Source organism: Gopherus flavomarginatus, chromosome 12 (assembly GCF_025201925.1).
Source record: "Gopherus flavomarginatus isolate rGopFla2 chromosome 12, rGopFla2.mat.asm, whole genome shotgun sequence".
NCBI classification, from domain to species: Eukaryota; Metazoa; Chordata; order Testudines; family Testudinidae; genus Gopherus; species Gopherus flavomarginatus.
The window spans coordinates 36,411,832-36,430,064 of NC_066628.1; the positions used below are offsets into that span (position 1 = coordinate 36,411,832).

An 18,233-nucleotide genomic window follows, 5' to 3' on the forward strand; every position below is an offset into this window, starting at 1 on the left:
CTCTAAGGTGCCACACGTACTCCTGTTCTTTTAGTCTGAGTTAGAAACGTCACCCTAACTGGAGCAGAGTTTAAACACACACGCTGGCTTCAGGGGCAGCACCAGGCACAAGTGCAACAAGAGCGTGCCTGGGACGGCAAGCCACGGGGTAGGCTGCCGGTCGCTGTGAGGGCGGCAGTCAGGCAGCCTTTGGTGGCATGCCTGTGGGAGCTCTGCCGGTCCCATGGCTTTGGCAGCAGGACCAGCAGATCACCCGCAGAAACGCCGCTGAATCCACGTGACTGGCGGACCGCCTGCAGCCGTGCCACCGAAGGCTGCCTGCATGCTAGAGCCTCCCCTGGCTGGCTTTCCACAAGAGAAGTCTACTCTCTACACAGCTTTAGGGATAGAAGGCCTCTTCCCCACCCACCCCCCCAGATGAGACTGGCACTAGTCGATGCCGTATCGATGGGGTGGGCGTCTAATACCAATTTACAATTTCTCTTGTCTCCTCACCCCTGCGCCCCTTTCTTACCACGTCTCCTTAGCGAGACATGACTGCGTTCCGGTTTGGGACAGAGTTGCACGTGTGGCTTGACAGATGGTGACGCTCCCAGGCATAGGCTTCCCATACAACGCACCCTCGTGATATCCAGGGGAACAACAGGCCTGGTCCAAAACACTTGCAGCATGATAACCAAAGCCCCTGTGGCAGATTCGTGGCAGCAGGCCCACCAGTCAGAGCCAGAGCTGGGGCGGTCTGCCCACCCAACAGCGGCACACGGGCTGTGTTCGAGGTGCCTTTCGTTTAGACACCATGTGTGAAATCCTGACCCACTGAAGCCTTAGGGAGTTTTGTCGTGCATCTCACTGGGGCTAGGATTTGACTCTGGGGCCTTCTCTACAGCATGGCCTTGTTCACACAGGAGAGTTTTGCCAGCGTAGCTACACCAGCAAAACTCTCTGAGGTGGATGTGGCTCTGTTGGTATTACAGTGCTTATACCAATCCAGCTTGTGCTGGCTCAGGGCACTGGCAGAAGCATTGCTGGTATAAGTTATACTGGTATAACTGAATCCTCACAAGGCTTTTACCAGCATGGCTCCGTCAGTAAAGCTTTCTCAGTGTGGCCCAGGTTTGAGACTAATGTGCAATTTACAGACTTCTGGCCCAGCTGGGTGGGTCTGGGGCAGGGGTTGGCAGCCTTTCAGAAGTGCTGTGCCGAGTCTTCATTTATTCACTCTGATTTAAGGTTTCGCGTGCCAGTAATACATTTTAACGTTTTTAGAAGGTCTCTTTCTATAAGTCTATAACATATAACTAAACTATTGTTGTATGTAAAAGTAACTCACTCACTCATGCCCGTCACCCTAATTGGGGTATGGGCCGCTAACAACAGATCTCCAGAGTCCTCTATCCTGGGCCATTCGTTCTAACTGGTTCCAGGTATAGCCCATTTTTTTGCTATCAGCCTGAAGGTCACGTCGCCAGGTGTTTCTTGGACGGCCTCTTTTCCGCTTGCCTTGGGGGTTCCACCGCAGTGCCTGTCTGGTGATGTTAGTTGGCTGCTTGCATAGTGTATGTCCTATCCAACCCCACCTTCTCCTTCTGATTTCTTCCTCTGCTGGGAGTTGACAGGTCCTCTCCAAGAGGTGGATGTTACTGATGGTGTCTGGCCAGTGGATCTGGAGAATCCTTCTGAGGCAGCTATTTATGAAGGTCTGGATCTTCCTGATGGTTGTTTTGGTTGTCCTCCAGGTTTCAGCTCCATACAGTAGGACTAATTTCACATTCGAGTTGAACAGTCAAATTTTTATTGCCAAAGACAGCTCTCTAGAGCTCCAGATGTTCTTGAGCTGTAAGAAGGCTGCTTTTGCCTTACCAATCCTTACTTTGATGCCTGCGTCTGTGCCACCCTGCTGGTCGATGATGCTACCTAGGTATGTGAAGGACTGCACTTCTTCCAGGGGGCTTCCATTCAGTGTGACTGGGTCATTGCTAGTGGAGTTAATCCTAAGGATCTTGGTCTTGTCCTTGTGAATGTTGAGGCCAACGTGTGATGACGTGGCTGCCACTACGTTGATCTTCTCTTGCATCTGCTGTTTACCGTGCGAAAGGAGAGCAAGGTCGTCAGCAAAGTCCAGGTCATCAAGCTGGGTCCACAACGTCCACTGGATTCCGTTCCTACGCTCGTAGGTGGATGTCTTCATAATCCAATCGATGACAAGAAGAAAGAGAAGTGGTGACAACAAGCATCCTTGCCTGACTCCAGTTTGCACCTGGAAGCTGTTAGTAAGCTGCCCTCCATGGATCACTCTACGGTGTATACCGTCATATGAGTTCTTGATCAGGTTGACCACCTTTGCTGGGATGCCGTAGTGCCGAAGGAGCTTCCAAAGGGTCTCTCGATCCACGCTATCGAACGCTTTCTCATAGTCAATAAAATTGATGTACAACGAGGAGTTCCACTCTATAGACTGCTCGACTATGATGCGAAGCATTGCTTTCTGGTCCGTGCATGATCTGTTCTGCCGGAAACCTGCCTGTTCATCTCGTAGCTGTGGATCGACGGCATCCTTCATTCTCTCTAAGAGGACTCGGTTGAAGACCTTCCCTGGCACCGACAGGAATGTGATTCCTCTATAATTGGCACAGTTGCTAAGGTCTCCTTTCTTGGGGATTTTGATGAGAGATCCCTCTTTCCAGTCTACCGGAATCACTTCTTCTTCCCATATCTTCTCAAAGAGGGGGTACAGCATTTCCACTGAAGCATCCAGGTCTGCTTTCAGGGCCTCTGCTGGGATGTCATCAGGTCCAGCCGCCATCCTATTCTTCATCATCGTGATGGCTTTTTTGATCTCGTCTCTGGTTGGTTTATTGCAATTAATTGGGAGGTCCTCGTTAGCTGAGTTGATATCTGGTGGATTTGGTGGTACTGGTCTGTTCAGGAGTTCCTCAAAGTGCTCCGCCCATCTGTTCATCTGTTGTTCTATTCCTGTTATAGACTTTCCCTGCTTGTCTTTAACGGGACATTCTGGCTTGCTGAACTTTCCAGATAGTCCACCAGAGAGGTCCTTTGGGGCCATCTGCCTGTCCCAAGTCAGGATAAAGGAGAAGGGTTGGGCGTGGGGCTGGCAACTCCACCCCATAAAAAACCAACCTGCTACAGAAACGCCGACAATAGAGACAACAGAGACTTTTACCCTGGAAAAAGAAGGGTCTTCAATTCGAAGATGCATGGTGCTGGGTGGTAAAAGCCGTGAGGAAGCCACTAAGCCGATTACCCTTCTTGCAACCAGGAGGATTACCATAGGCACATGGAACGTGAGGACCATGTACGAGTCAGGAAATACGGCGCAGGTTGCAGCAGAGATGAGGAGCAACAACCTGACCCTATTAGGCATTAGTGAGACAAGATGGACGCAAGCGGGACAGAGACGACTGTTGACAGGAGAGCTGTTGCTGTATTCAGGACATGAAGAGAGCAACACACCCCACACACAGGAAGTAGGCTTCATGTTGTCCAAGCAGGCACAGAGAGCACTGATTGGTTGGGAGACGCATGGTCCCAGGATCATCACAGCATCCTTCAGAACTAAAATGAAGAGGATTAAGATGAATGTTGTTCAGTGCTACGCTCCAACTAATGACAGCGAAGAAGAGGACAAAGATTATTTTTACAACAGACTCCAGAAAATATTAGAGATTCTCCCACACAAAGACATCATCATCCTTATGGGAAACTTTAATGCCAAAATTGGACCTGACAACACAGGATACGAACAAGTCAAGGGGACCCACGCTCTGGGAGAGATGAGTGAGAATGGAGAGAGATTTGTGGATTTGTGTGCACTTAACAACCTGGTCATAGGAGGTAGCATCTTTCCTCACAAGCGGATCCACAAGAGTACCTGGGTATCACCAGCAGGCACGACAGAAAATCAGATCGATCGTGTCTGCATTAGCAAGAAGTTTAGAAGATCCTTGCAGGATGTTAGAGTTAGAAGAGGAGCAGACGCGGCGTCCGACCATCACTTAGTGGTGGCCAGATTGAAGCTGAAAAAGAACTGGATAGACATGTCAGACAGAAGAGTGTAGTACAACGTCAGCCTTCTGAAGGACCATAAGACCAAGGAAGATTTTGGACTGAGGCTGAAGAATAAGTTTTCAGTGTTACAGGATCGGTTTGAGGAAGAGGAAGACGGTGTACTAAACAGATGGCAGAAAGTGAGAGACACACTTAGGTCAGTATGCCAGGAAGTGCTTGGAATTAAGAAACACCAGCAGAAAGAGTGGATCACAGCAGAGACCCTGATCAAGATAGAAGACAGAAAGAAGAAGAAGGCAGCAGTCAACAACAGTAGGACTAGAGCAGCAAAGGCCAAAGCTCAAAAAGAGTATGCTGAAGCCCACAGAGCAGTGAAGAGGAATATCAGGAAGGATAAGAGAGTATGTGGATGAACTGGCAGCAGAAGCGGAGCAGGCAGCATATAGCGGTAATATGAAACAGCTGTATGATACTACTACGTGAAGTAAATAAGGTTTTTTAAATGTTTAAGAAGCTTCATTTAAAATTAAAATGCAGAGCCCCTCGGACCAGTGGCCAGGACCCGGGCAGTGTGAGTGCCACTGAAAATCAGCTCGTGTGCCGCCTTTGGCACCCGTGCCATAGGTTGTCTACCCCTGGTCTGGGGCATGTGGGGGGCGATCCTTGACCCACAGGGTAGGGCTCGCAGAAGCCCCTTGGTTAGATGCAGTTATACTGGCGAACTGCCGCCGATACAGCTTGTTTTGCTCATGGTGGTGGTTTTACTAGATGGATATAAAACGCTGCGTTGTCACCATAGCTGTGTCTACATAGGGGCTCGTTGCTGGGAGAACATGCCTGTGTTCCTGTACCGGTGCAGCACTCCCAGTGTTGTCATGGGCTTAGACGCAAAGACTAAGCTTTCTGGGGTAGGCAACAGGCCCCCTTCTTCGGCTGTACAGTGCACAACTGGGCATCGAGCTCAGTTAGCGTCTCTCGCCCCTACAATCAAAGCCTGAATGTCTGAGTGCGTTCCTCAGTGACTGGGGGCCATGTGTGACAGCACACGTTCGGCTATTCATGCTGGGGCTGGGGCTTGGTGCTGCCAATACCCCGTGCAGACAAAGGCAGAACTAGGAGGGGGAGGATAGAACCCGCCACTGTGCATGTGCCAGTCCTCAGCTGTGCCGTGCTGGGAGGGGACAGGGGGACAGACTCCCTCTTGATCATCTGCCTCTGCCGGAGACTTGGTGACCCTTGTTACTGAGAGTGCTCTCCAAGGCTGGCTCATAAACAGCGGCCCCATCCTGCCTCCACCCCGCACAGGCTTGTGCCAAGGGATTTCGGGAAGCAGATGATTGGCCCCGCCCTCTGGTGCTCATTATCAGTTCTGAACAGACACCCTCCTGCACAGAAGAGACACCAACATGCCTTCCCCTTTGCTGGGGCCCCTCATCTGGGGCCCCTAAGCAGCCTCTGCAGAGCAGAATATAACCCTATCAGAGTGGGAAGAGGACTCTATTGCAGCTAGTCGAATACACTAATCTATGACCCTGGCTTGTTCTCCCCTGAATTTGATTTTGCTTTTTCCTCAGAGGGGTTTTGCATTGTCTCTCTTGAAAATGAGGTTCCATTAGCACTGGTCCAATGCTGCCAAAGCTCATGATATTTGGGGGGGGTCTTCATAAAGCCCCAGCTCCTGGAGTCAGGTGATTGAGAATCTCAAATTTCATTGACAGAGTGAGAGTTTAGCTCCCCTGGCTGTGGAGAAATGCGAGGAAACGTGAAGCGACGACACCGTAAAGGCTCAGAAACCAGAAGGCCAAGAAAAAGAGCCCAAATACTTAGAATCATAGAAGATTAGGGTTGGAAGAGACCTCAGGAGGTCATCTAGTCCAACCCCCTGCTCAAAGCAGGACCAACCCCAACTAGATCATCCCAGCCAGGGCTTTGTCAAGCCGGACCTTACTTATCATTGTTTTAAAACAATCTCATGATTTTGGGAGGCCTGACTCATGCTCGTTGAATGTGTGGGCTTGCCAATGCTACTGCTTCGATTCAGGCATTCGTGGGTGGCATGGGGACATGGCTAGGAGGAGACCCCATAGGTTTTGAAGAAGTGGCCCTGTTCACAATTGGCTCTTAGGAGTCCAGAGGGGAAAGCTGGGCAGTGGAGGTAAAAAGGAGGTGGCCACGGTCCTAGGCAGCCTGCGTTCTGACCTTGCTGTGGTCGTACTTGTGGAACTTGCTTTTACTCCGACGGACCACAGCATCCTGAGCCTCTTAGCACCTGCCTGGAGGAAACTGCAACAGCAAAGCCCCCATGCTGGCAGAGGAACGGCCAAGGTGGGAGGTGGCCAGGAGCCCTCTGCTGAGTCCTTCCAGGGCATGAGAGAAGAATGTGGCCATGACAAGCAGCTAGAAGGTACTTCCAGAATCACTGGCGTGGGGATCTGGCTATTGATGGGCCTTGCCAGCCCACAGTAGCAGACCCCGGAGGGACATTACAGGTGTATCGGACTGTGGAGGCCTCTACGTCTCCCTCCCCTCCATCGCTCAGAACAGGGGGAGGGGCGGTGAAAGATGCCAGGACTTGATGTGAAGATATGACCCCAACAGGACCCTTCGGCACACCAAGATCTAAGAGATGCTCCCACAAAAACTACAAGATTTCAACAACCTCTCTTTTTCTTGAGTAACTCTGGGGCAAAAGGCACATCCGACATCCCAGCAGGAGAGACTAATACATCTGGCAGCCCGGTTCCTCTTTCGGGGATCAGATTAGAAGAACAGCCGGCAAGCTGAGTGTGCATCCGCAGACAGAGGCTGAGTCAGGGGAGGGATGTCTGCCCTTTCAGAGAGCTGGCTGATTTTCCTTCACCCCCTTCAGTCACAACCATCACACTGAGAAACCGCTGGGTGCAAAGTTCGGTCTGACTCCCTTTCTCTGAAATAAACTGGCTTCTCTGTGTAAGAAATAAATGAACTGCTGGGCAATGCCCCTATTGAGATCCTCATGTGGCCCCATCTCCGCAGTAGGAGAGTGCCAATGATCTAGCATTTAAAGTATCTACCATAAAAATAGCTCTACAACAGAGTTTGAAACTCTGCAGGGTGGGGAATGAGAATCAAAGCAACAATCAGGCACGTCAATATCACAGCGATGGCCGTGCTGAGACACCTGGATTAGACAGGAATTGGGAACAGAGTATAGATTGTTTCACTTCTCCACTGCTGATTCCAATTCATCCCCAACCAACACTGAATGTTGTTACCATCTCAAAGAGTAATGAACCTTGTTACTACCTGTATGAACAGAGCAGCTGGTCTCAGCTCCGATCTCCAGCATGCATCACATTAGAAATCACTATCACACCTGGCAAGTTTGAGCAAGGACGGAATCGATCCCAGAGACAGCTGCTGTCTACTCTTTGAGGTGGCCTCCCCAGGCTAAGCAGGAGGCAAGCCTGCCCTGTTCATGCCTCTGCTGTATCTATGCTGGGGAGGGTGTTGGTCTCCACTCCAGCTTCCTTCATTAGCGTAAAGTTCATGTTATTTTTAAAGGAAGGGAACAGACACCACGGCAACGTTTAATAGAGACCTAGTGTTAAAGCAGCTGTGTAAGCACCCCCAAGCAGGCGGTCTCCATGGCCGGCTCAGTCCTTTAGTCCCTCAGCAGAGACTGACTGACTGTGGGGTTGGTTCTGTGATGTGGATGCTTGTCCATGAGGAGCTGATAGTGACTCATCAACTCATTTCACACAGGTCAAAGAGCAGCCCTGCTGGGGATGACTCAGATCACATGTTAAGGCCATGTCTACACTACAGGGAGTAGTGGAATAGGTATGGCACTGTCGCTCTGCCACCATTGCTCCACTGTGTAGCTGCAGCCTACAGCAGTGGAAAGATTCTTCCATAGCTGTAGGAACACCACCTCCCCACGCGACAGTCACTAGATCAACAGAAGGATTCTTCCATTGAGCTTGCCACATCCAGATGGGGGATGGGATCCGCATAGTTATGGCACTCTGGGTGTGGATTTTTCACATCCCCTGAGTGCTCTAACTATGTCAACCTAAGTTTTACAGGTAGATCAGGCCCAAGCCAGTAACCTAGAGGTGACTGTCCCCATATCCTGTTACCAAGTCCCTGCGCCACCCAGCCCCAATTAAACTCCAGACACTTTTTCATAAGGAACAGCATGCTTAGGAAGCGTCATCAGCCAGCAGCTCGCTGAAACCGACGGAACGATTCTTGGGTGCGTGTGAAACGTTTTCTCTCTTGTGGGTTTTTGGCCTCCAGCAGCTCCCACGCCCCAAGCCAGCAAATGCCATCTGATGGCGCCACGTGCTGGGGGAGCCTGTGCTAGAGAATAAGATCAAATACTTTCTGATGCCCCCACCATCCTCCAGAGGCAGAAGGCAAATCACTCAGATGCGGCTCCGGCTGCCATGCTCTTCCTTCCCATAGCCTCCCACCAGAAGCTGAGTGCTAAGCAGGTCCCTGCACCTACCTGCCGGCCAGTGGCATTTCTAGGAGTTTGTTTTAAACAGCTGGGAAACAAAGTGCTAATTATAATTATAATACTTCCTGGGATTCTTGAATGAATACACTGCCAGGCACAGCAGTGGCTGATTCAAGCAGGACGCTAGGAACTTTAGGGACCAGGCCTTGTAGTCAGAGTGGGCCTGGAAGCACCAATGAAGCAGAGCCCAGGCAGCAGCTGAGCTGTCCCGGCCTGTTGGGGGAGGCCATCTTCTCCCTCCTAGCAGAGAGCCCACAGGCTGAGGAGGAGGAGGAAGGAAAGAATGAATGCTGGGCACTGGGAGGAAGGGGTGACGTGGGGGAGAAGATGACTTTGGTGTCATTGTACTTAAGATGGGAAAGGGTGGATCCAGCAGGTCCTTTCACATGACTCCACTTCCCCCAGCGCAATAAGAACCAAGCAGGCAGGTGAGTGGTGTTTGGAAGCTTTCTCCAGGAGACTGCTTCCATCAGCGTAGCGACCATCGCTCAGATAGAGGGTCCTACGGGGACGGGGAAAAAAACCTCCCTTCTCTGAAGGCTGCATCTATGCTATGGGCTTGTGCCAGCTTAGCCACAGTGACCGAGCTGCGCTGCTGTAGTCTCCATAGTGTAGATGTGCCCAGAGGCCGTGACTACACTGAACTCTCTGAAAGTATCCTCTTGCCCTGGGAGCAGTCACGTAGATCAGCCTCTGGTGCTTTCATCACCCCCTCCTCTAGCCCTGCTCAGACTGTTCCTCCCAGCACCCTGGGCTGGACTTTCCTTCCAGGTGCTCCTGATCCCTGGAACTTTCTGCCAAGTGAGAGAGTGTAGCCTTCCGCAGCAGGCAGGTACGAGTCAGCTGGGGGTTGCACTGCTGCTCCCCCCCAGCTGAACAGGGTCACATGGCACAGTGGTTATAATGCTGGCAGGGAGTCTGATACAACTTTGTATTATGAGCGCTCCTAGGACCACATTACGCTAGGCGCTGTACGAACACAGAACAAAAAGACAGGCCATGCCCAAAGTCCTTACAGTCTACTGCCAGTGGCAACTGGAGCAGTGCCAGGGCAAAGGCGGAGACTTTCTGGGGCCCTGACTGAGCAAGGGATTTCAGCACACGGCTGAGCACGTGAGTCATCCCCAAAGCCACATGCTTAAATGCCTCGCTGAGTCGGCTGTCGATCCTGGCCAGAGTTTCCAGGCGTGACTAGTGATTTGGGGGGGGCTTCATTTCCTAGGTGCCCAACTAGAGATGTTTTAAGGGGGGATTGGCTTTCAGAGCAGGTGGGTGAGCACTCGGCATTGTCTGAAAATCTGGCCCCAATCAGGTGTTCAATTGGGCACCCAAGGTCGCTGGCCACTTTTCAAAACCTTGGCACCTGTATTTAAGAAACGTGTTAAAATGCAGCTCAGGCATTGATCTAGCAGGGGGCAGACTGGGCCAAATCCTGATGGAAGGGGATTCAGAGGGAGCTGTGTCTGATGAACTGAGCTTGGGTGCGGTTTTGAGCCCAGCTCCCTTGCATATGTAGACAGGGCTACGGTGGGAATGCGCTAGAATAGAGAGCGCCGCCTCCCCACCCCCACTGGAAATTTGGGAGCATTCAGCCTCCTGGCACTCTGCGATAGTAGCAGGGGGCCTGGAAAGCTCCTGAAGAGCTGCCACTCACTGCAGCTCACCGGCATTTTTACAGTAAGCGGATTGGGGCAGGGACCCTGTTTGGCTGTGCGTGTTTGTGTGCAGAAAGCGACTCTGGTCTGGGAGCGGAGCAGCTGGGCACTATAAACAAACACCAAGCCAGCTCCTGACCCGAAAGCTGAGCTTGTGAGCGGTTCACGAATACCTCCAGTCAAAGGCAGGACTAGTGAAATACCATCACCTTGCACCAAGGCACTGCACCGCGAGGATGTCTCGATGCAACATCGCTGCATCTCGCGAGTGGTTTCAGACGCTGGCGTTGGGCCGGCGGGTCTCAATGCGAACGCCTCCAGGTTGGCAGGGTGGAGTTGGCTCCACGAGGCAGTGCAGGGTGATGGCACTCCCAGGGAACATTCGGTGTGACTATCGAAAGCTGTTTTGTCAGAGGACTTTTGTACTTGGAGAGAGGTTTTTTTAATGGCCTGTTTTCTTTAACAATAAAGTGCACCCTTGCCCTTTCTGCAGCCCTCAGTGCTGGTTTTTCTCTGTGGGGATGAAGTTCACCCTGTGCTGAGAATGAAGTGCTGGCTTCCATCATGGGTGTGGGAGGTAACCTCCTCCTGAGAGAACCTCATGGGCTCCCCTGACAGTCTGTCCAGTCATACCCCAATACTGATCAGTGCAAAAATCGCGCACTGCTCGGGAGTTGTGCACCACTATCCTTATCTCTCCCAGCTCTCCAAGGTGCAAATGTCCAGATATACATGTGTGCGTCTGTGAATGACAACATGGTGTCGCATGGGGCTCCATTAGTCATTTGTAGATGGTTGCTCTCAAAGCGGCAAGGTTTGCAACTCCTAGAGGCTCTCGTCAAATAATTTAAAAATCCATTGATTTCTTAGCCCTTTTCCACACTTTCCCTTCAGCGTTTGACACTGAGCCCCTGCTCCTGCAATGATCTTCACGCAAGCCAAACAGCATCACACTGGTACACAGGAACCACAAATGGGCAGGATCATGTTACTTGTTAGTACAATGGGGCCTTCAGCCCTGTTTGGGTTCCCTAGGCGTTGCTGGAACAGAATCATCCACAGTAAGTGAAATCGGCCTATCTGGTTTCTTTGTCCAAGTCGGTGAAAGATGCAAAGTAAATAAACAGCACACATAGCAAGAGGTAAATTACCTTTTTGAAAACCTTGTCTCTAAGAATAAGGTGTTACCGAAGGAATTGTTTTAAAATGTGTTCTAATTTTAAAATGTCCTCAAAAATATTCACTGTTTTTTTTAAATCACACATTAAACACCTTTCCCCCTTAGGCTACTAATCACACCTCTTATTATAAAGAAGGGGGGAATTTTTAAAACTTCTACTCAGTTTACTTTGGGCTGTATAAGCCAATGAAATCTGGTTCTTAATGCTGCAATGTTTGGACAATAAACAGCAGGAGAACTGCTTTAACAAACGTTTCCACTGGAATTTTATGCATCTGTTTTCAGAGCTATGAAAATATTTGCTTTTAGCCTTAGGTTTTGGAAAAGATGCTTTTGGAAATACAAATCTAAAGAGACAGTCAACTCACATTTGGCCCAGTGGTTCAACACACTAATGATAATTTCAAAGTTTGATCATTGTGTCTGGATATGTAAACAAATGAACTGGTGCATATAATTGAATCTCTGATCAGACAGTCAGATTTACACAGATCTAGCCAAATTCAGCCCTGATGTAACTTCACTGAAGACAATGTGGCCTTTTCTATTCCTGGGATTTGGATTTAAATGGATCCAGCACCCATCACGTTGCCATCTGATCATCATAGCAAACTGAAAACAAAACCTAGAAATATGTTACCTGCCGCTCCTAACAATCAACATGATGCTAGCCGTCTCCGGGCACTCCCACACAGATTCCACCCAACAGCATGCCCGCTCAGGAGGGAGATGCTTGATTAAATACATGTCTCTCAACATGCACTGAAAATCCCCACATTTGGGAGCAGACAGATCCAGAGCAGATGACCCTCCTTGAGAATCCCTGGCTACAAGTGCTTATGTGTTTAACGCTGGCATCTGACTGCAAGAGGGCCCAGGCCATTGGGGTGAAAAGAAATTTGCTGGGAAAAAGAATTAAAGCCCCTTCATGGCAGCAAATGCCAAGTTACAGCTTACAGAGCAACAGTTACTCTACCACATTACTTCTATCCATTAAACACAGGTCGTGTGCAAGGAAAGACAAACCCTACACGTGTACAAGGGATGCAACATACATCTCTGGGGACAACCAGAGCCAGAATAAACCAGGCCTCATCTATTCAATCCCCACTTTGGGAGACACTTCAGAGAGATGGAAACAAAAGGATCCCATCCCTATCACCAGCTCCGAAGCAGTGACTACGTTTGGATTCTCTCGCTTTCACAGCAGAAAGGTCAATGCCAGAAACCTTCTCTATCCCCCAGTCTGTCACTTCATGAACTGAATTACAGCCAAGTGTTCTAGGCACAGTGTCAGCTGCCATCCCTCTCTGTCTGTCGCTCCCTTTCACCGTCTCCTCTCGCACACGCTTCCCCTCGGGCAGTCTGTCACAAAGGCCAAGGCAGTGGTAGCATCACCGCCCACGCAGGAGGGGAGGCAAAGCCAGGGCCTTCTAACTAGAGTGCAAGAGGCACGTCTTATACACACCAGCCAGTCTTTCCTTCTGGCCCCCATGGAGTCGGGGGAGGGGCAGTGCTCAGAAATACTGAGTCATGAAACGAAGAACGGGGACGTGGTCTTTAAACAGATGCAGGAATGGATTTCAGGGATTCCTCCTGCTCCGTCAGCTTCTGCAGGGTCTTTCAGCGTGGCTCTGTCCCACGTTGCACCCTTAGATGGGTGGGCTCGCCGATGAGCAGTGACACCAAGCTAGCCCTTTCATCAGGGACAGCTCTGGCACCAACAAGCGGGCCATTTAACCCGGAATAGGTTAAATGGCCCGATCCTGCATGCTGCTGAGCACCCCCCAACTCGTTCGATTTTAAGTGGAGCGTGGGAGGCAGCCTGGCACCTTTCTGGATCACGGCCTGATTTCTATGTGATTTCTGTTGTACAAAGTTCAGCCAGCGTAGCCCGTAGAGATAATGCTCACTTACGTTCTACAGAACTGGGTTGAAATGTAAGTAGGCCCAAAAATCTGGTAAAATTGGAGTGAAAGGAGACAATTCAGAGGCCAGTTACAGATAAGTTCGTCCGTAACCCCAGGGCCCGTTGTAAACATGTTTTGGAAAACGCTATCTGTATTGATAGTTACTGGTCTGGCATTTATGCAGATGTTAATTAAGACAGTGCTCAGTGTTAAATAGCCAATGAGGGAGTAGCAATATTTAATGATGGCAGCGGAAATACAGATATGGTAAAAGGTGGATTTAATGTTAACTCAGGGGGAGCACGATTAGAATTGATTATGCAAAGGGCAGCACACTCATTTGAGGTAGGCAGGCCTGTCCACCATCACAGTACCCTTAGAGAAAGGGCTGTACTCACTTTCCAACCAGGGACTGATCACCCCTGGGTGCACTGTTCATCTCAGAGTGGGAGTATCAAGCCAGTGTGTGGGGACACTGTGATGCTTGTTTGCTTTATTTTAATTTAAATAAAGTCTTTAATTTTAATCACTCATCATGTCAGCCTCAGTCTCCCACTAAATTTAGTTTTCTGGAACCATCTAGAGGCTCAGATGTTAAAGAACTCAGGTTGGTTTCGTCCCTTATCTTTGAACTACGAACATATACATCAAAGCAGCAAAGAGTCCTGTGGCACCTTATAGACTAACAGACGTTTTGGAGCATGAGCTTTCGTGGGTGAATACCCACTTCGTCGGATGCATGTAGTGGAAATTTTCAGGGGTAGGTATCTATATGCAAGCAAGCTAGAGATAACGAGGTTAGTTCAATCAGGGAGGATGAGGCCCTGTTCCAGCAGTTGAGGTGTGAAAACCAAGGGAGGAGAAACTGGTTTTGTAGTTGGCAAGCCATTCACAGTCTTTGTTTAATCCTGAGCTGATGGTGTCAAATTTGCAGATGAACTGAAGCTCAGCAGTTTCTCTTTGAAGTCTGGTCCTGAAGTTTTTTTGCTGCAGGATGGCCACCTTAAGGTCTGCTCCAAAACGTCTGTTAGTCTATAAAGTGCCACAGGACTCTTGGCTGCTTTTACAGATCCAGACTAACAGGGCTACCCCTCTGATATATAAATCAAAGGTTATTCCTGGACCCTGGGGGAAAAGCCCCGAGAGCAGAAGGAACCTGCTCTGTGTTGGCTTCCAAACTCCCTCTCTGGAGAAGGTTTCTGTGTTAACCAGCTGCAACGCCACCTCGTGCCCCCACTTCTTTAAGTGCTGATAGAAGGTGCTGAATTAGCAGCCCTGGAAAGCCAAGGCCCCTCTCCTTACAGCACTAATGGCAACAGCCTGGCTTTTCCCTCACTGCCTCTGCCCCTCAGCCATGCTCCTTGGCCCCTCGGCCAAGAAAGCCAGCCAGGCAGCCAGCTGCAGCGATTGTGTTGGGAGGTGGACAATTGCCCATTAGGAATTGGCCTGAGACCACGAATCTGGTTTCACCTGGGCCACTCAACAGCCTTCTTACGTCTTGGTCACTGCTAATCTGGGCTGGATTTGTGCCAGCGACCTAGAACTGAGAGGCTCGTTTCTATTAATAGCCCTGAGCTAGTCACCGTGCCCTTCCCCCTCCCAGCAAGCACGCAGTTCACAGGCGAATGAGACCGTGACAGAGCCTAGGGAACTGTTGTAGAAGGGAGAGACCTGGGATGAGCCCTGTGAAGTGCGGTGTATGGATGGCTATGTAGGACACCCCCTCTGGGAAGAGGATTTGCTGACACTGCTGAAAGGCAGCTGATTTCCCAGTGCTGGCCTCTCCCTTTCCAGCCTCATCACATGATGGATGTTGCACAAAACCAGACCCTAAGGGACAAAAGATAGGTGAAAGCCCAGAAGACCTAGCTGAAGGCAATGCTCCTCAATGTCACAACTAGGGTGTAGTTCAGTGCACCAGACAAGCCAACTTAGACACATGGAGGCTTCCAGTGGGCCCCAGCCTCTCAATATGGCATCAAGATATGTTGTGTCCCACTGGGAAAGCAAAGGTGCTTGGAGAATAGCCTTGCAGGGCAGAGGAAGGTAGCCACAGGTGGTGCTAGCCCAAGGAATGTTGCTGTAATCTGCAGCTGCTAGGAAAACATTGCGCTGCCCTGGGTAGATTAGCAATTGCAAGTGTGACAACTTTCTACAGAGTGTTTGAGGTGCAGTTGGTTTGGACGCTCTCGCTGTGGGTAGCCAATAAGACTCAATATGAGGATGAGGAGCTGCCACATTTCCCAGGCCCAAGAGGGGCAGGAACATGGCTGGAAGATCAGGCAGCAGCCCTTTTCCCAGAGGCTCTCACAGAGCTTTTAACTGTCCTGAGATCATGAGGGTTACGTTAGCCCCCTGAGTCATGTGGAAATGAGGACTTGGTCCCAGGACAGCAGAGCTCACTGCTGCTCGCTCTACATTTCTAGAACACTGGTTGTCCGAGTGGTTCCCAAAGCATCTGACACACTTGAATGAGGCGATTGTCCAAGCACGTATATTGAACACAGCCCGGGCTGCAAAGTTTGGATGTGGATCCAAACTATTCCAACTAGCCCAGACTCCCTCAGGCCCATGCTATGCACAGCGGTCTCTGTGCTATACAATGTGAAACCTGGATCCCTGAGATAAGACTCTTCCTCTTACCCCAGCCCCTGTGTACCTAAGTAGGTGCAACACAACTTTGAATCAAGGAGGGGCAAGAGAAGCGGGGGGAGAGGGGGGTGTTTCTCCCTCTCTAGTTTCCTGCAGAGGAAACCAGCATTGCTTTAAACATGCTCCTGCAGCTGGATGCAAAGCAGCTAGTGATGGAAGCCTCATAAGTAGGAACAAGAGGACAAGGCAAATTGACACCTCCAGCCCTCTCATCTCCTGGGCACGCTGGCTGGGCCGGTCAGACAGGTTTGGGGCTGGGAGAGGACAAGGCTGAGGCTCACCCATTGGGTGTTACACCTCTTTCTAGCCCTTCCCCGCCCCCCGGGGAACCCGGAAAATGGGCGGGGCTTGCACCTGTCTGTTCCCTCAGCCCCCAGACACGCCACCTGCCAGGCAGACGCGGAGCTGAGTTGCCAAGCGACACACTTCGGGCTTTGCTCGCTCATCAGGCCGGGGCCCCTGGCCGGGCAGGCCCAGCTGCTCGGGCGCCCTGCACCGCCAGCCCCAGAGCAGGGCAGGCAAAGCCCAGCGGGCCACGTGCTAGAAAAGGGGGAGAGTTGGGGGGAAGCCAACTTCCCAAAGGGGCGCTGGAGCAGCCGGCAAAGCCCGGGGGCCTGCAGGGGGCGGGGAGCTGGGACGGGGGAAGCTCCCGCGTGCGAGTGAATTTTCTTTTGCTCAACTTCTGAGTCAAGCTCACAAGCGATAACCCCGGGGCGGTGGGGGGGGGGAAGGTGCCTTTCCCCCATAGAAACCCGCGCAGAGAGCATTGATCACTCACACTCCGCACGTCCCTAGAAAGCAGGGGGGGGGACTTTGACACACACACACACACACACACACACACACCCTTGCTCGCCTTCCCCAGGCACTTACCTTCCTGCCGGGGGATGCTGGGCGCAGCCAGCTCCCTGATCTTCCCAGCCCACGTCTCCGCCAGCTTCAGATTGTCCCCCGGCTCCTGGGCTACGCACACGCGGAAAGTCCTGGCGAGGCGCTGCCTGGCGGGCGCGGTGTCCCACCAGCCCTTGCGGAAGGGGTAGCAGAAGACGGAGAAGTAGGCGGCCGGCTCCAGCTCCGGCTCCCGGCCGGCGAAGGCAGAGCAGCCGATGCAGTCCGCCAGCTTCAGCGCGGCGCTCCGGCCGGCCGGCGCGGAGCCGACCCGCTGCATGCGCAGCTCCCGGCCGCGGGTGAGACTCAGCGCGTAGTTCGTCTTGGGAGCGGGGTCCAGCAGGGCGAACACCCCGTGGAGCAAAACTTCGGCGGAGTCGATCTGCGGGGAGTTTGCCCCGGGGCCCGGCTGCGCGCCCTCCATCGCGGGCTCATTTAGCGGCTGGTCCAGCGGCACCTGGCGGGGCAGAGAGCGGGGCAGAGCCGCCGCCGCCGCTGCTGTCACTCGCAGGGACTGGCCCTGCGGCTGCAGCGAGGCTCTGACACCGGCTGAATGGCTCTGGAGCCCGCGCGCCCTGCTCTCTGCTGACACCCGGCGGCGCCTCTAGGGCACGGCAGCCTCTCCGGTTTCATTCATAAAGAGCTAGACACCCCCGCGGAGGGACTATCACCCATTTACTAGGCGAGGAACCGAGTCCGAACAGCTGCTTGGACAAGTTGCACTAGTAGGGTGACCAGATGTCCCGATTTTATAGGAACAGTCCGGATATTTGGGACTTTTTCTTATATCGGCACCTATTACCCCCCACTCCCATCCTGATTTTTTACATTTGTTGTCTGGTCACCAGCCTGCCTCTTAAAACGAGTGGAGCAGGTGTGATCTAGGGGGTTAAAGTGCAGGGCCAGGTTTCAGGAGAGCTGGGCTGCCTTCCTGCTTCAGATTTGCTGTGATACCCTGTTCAAGTGACTTCACTGCTCTGTGCCTCAGTTTCCCTAAACATAAAATTGGGTAGAATATAGTTTATTAATTTATTAGTGTTGCAGCAGCACCTACTAGGTGCCCCCATCAGGGACCCCCATTGTGCTAGGGGCTGTACAAAAAGACAAAAATCCCTGCCTCCCAAAAGCTTTCAGTAATATCTGCCTTTGTCAAGTACTATGAGAAAGTGCAGGGCACATTTTAAGAGGTTCAGCATGTGGTGCATGTTTGTGGGCACTGGAAGGGCAGATGTATGCAAGGCAGAAAAAAAAGACCTTGGATGGAGGATGTGGTATCCTGAGTGGATCAAAAGGACTATTCATCCACAAAGAGATTAGCAAAGGATCGTACAAAATGGGCTACCATGGCTGCAAACCTCCAGTAATGGAGATGTTGTACAGGGGCGGCTCCAGGCACCAGCACTCCAAGCGCGTGCCTG

General features: G+C 51.5%; 1 protein-coding gene across 3 annotated transcripts in view; it reads right to left on the reverse strand.

Moving 5' to 3' along the window:
- The window catches only part of SPHK1 (sphingosine kinase 1), a 34,629-nt gene extending 17,258 nt beyond the window's left edge, over nt 1–17,371 (reverse strand). The window contains exons 1-2 of one of the 3 annotated variants that reach the window (XR_007768725.1): nt 16,801–17,371; nt 515–3,573 (exon numbers count right to left, since the gene is read on the reverse strand). Coding sequence is in view for 2 of the 3 variants with exons in the window: in XM_050919273.1 (XP_050775230.1) it covers nt 16,801–17,239 (439 nt within the window). In the remaining variant the exon portion in view is untranslated. Of the gene's footprint in view, nt 1–514; nt 3,574–16,800 lie in introns of those variants that run through there. The other 2 variants (XM_050919273.1, XM_050919274.1) reach the window with 2 other exon arrangements.
- Nucleotides 17,372–18,233: the final 862 nt, after the last annotated feature.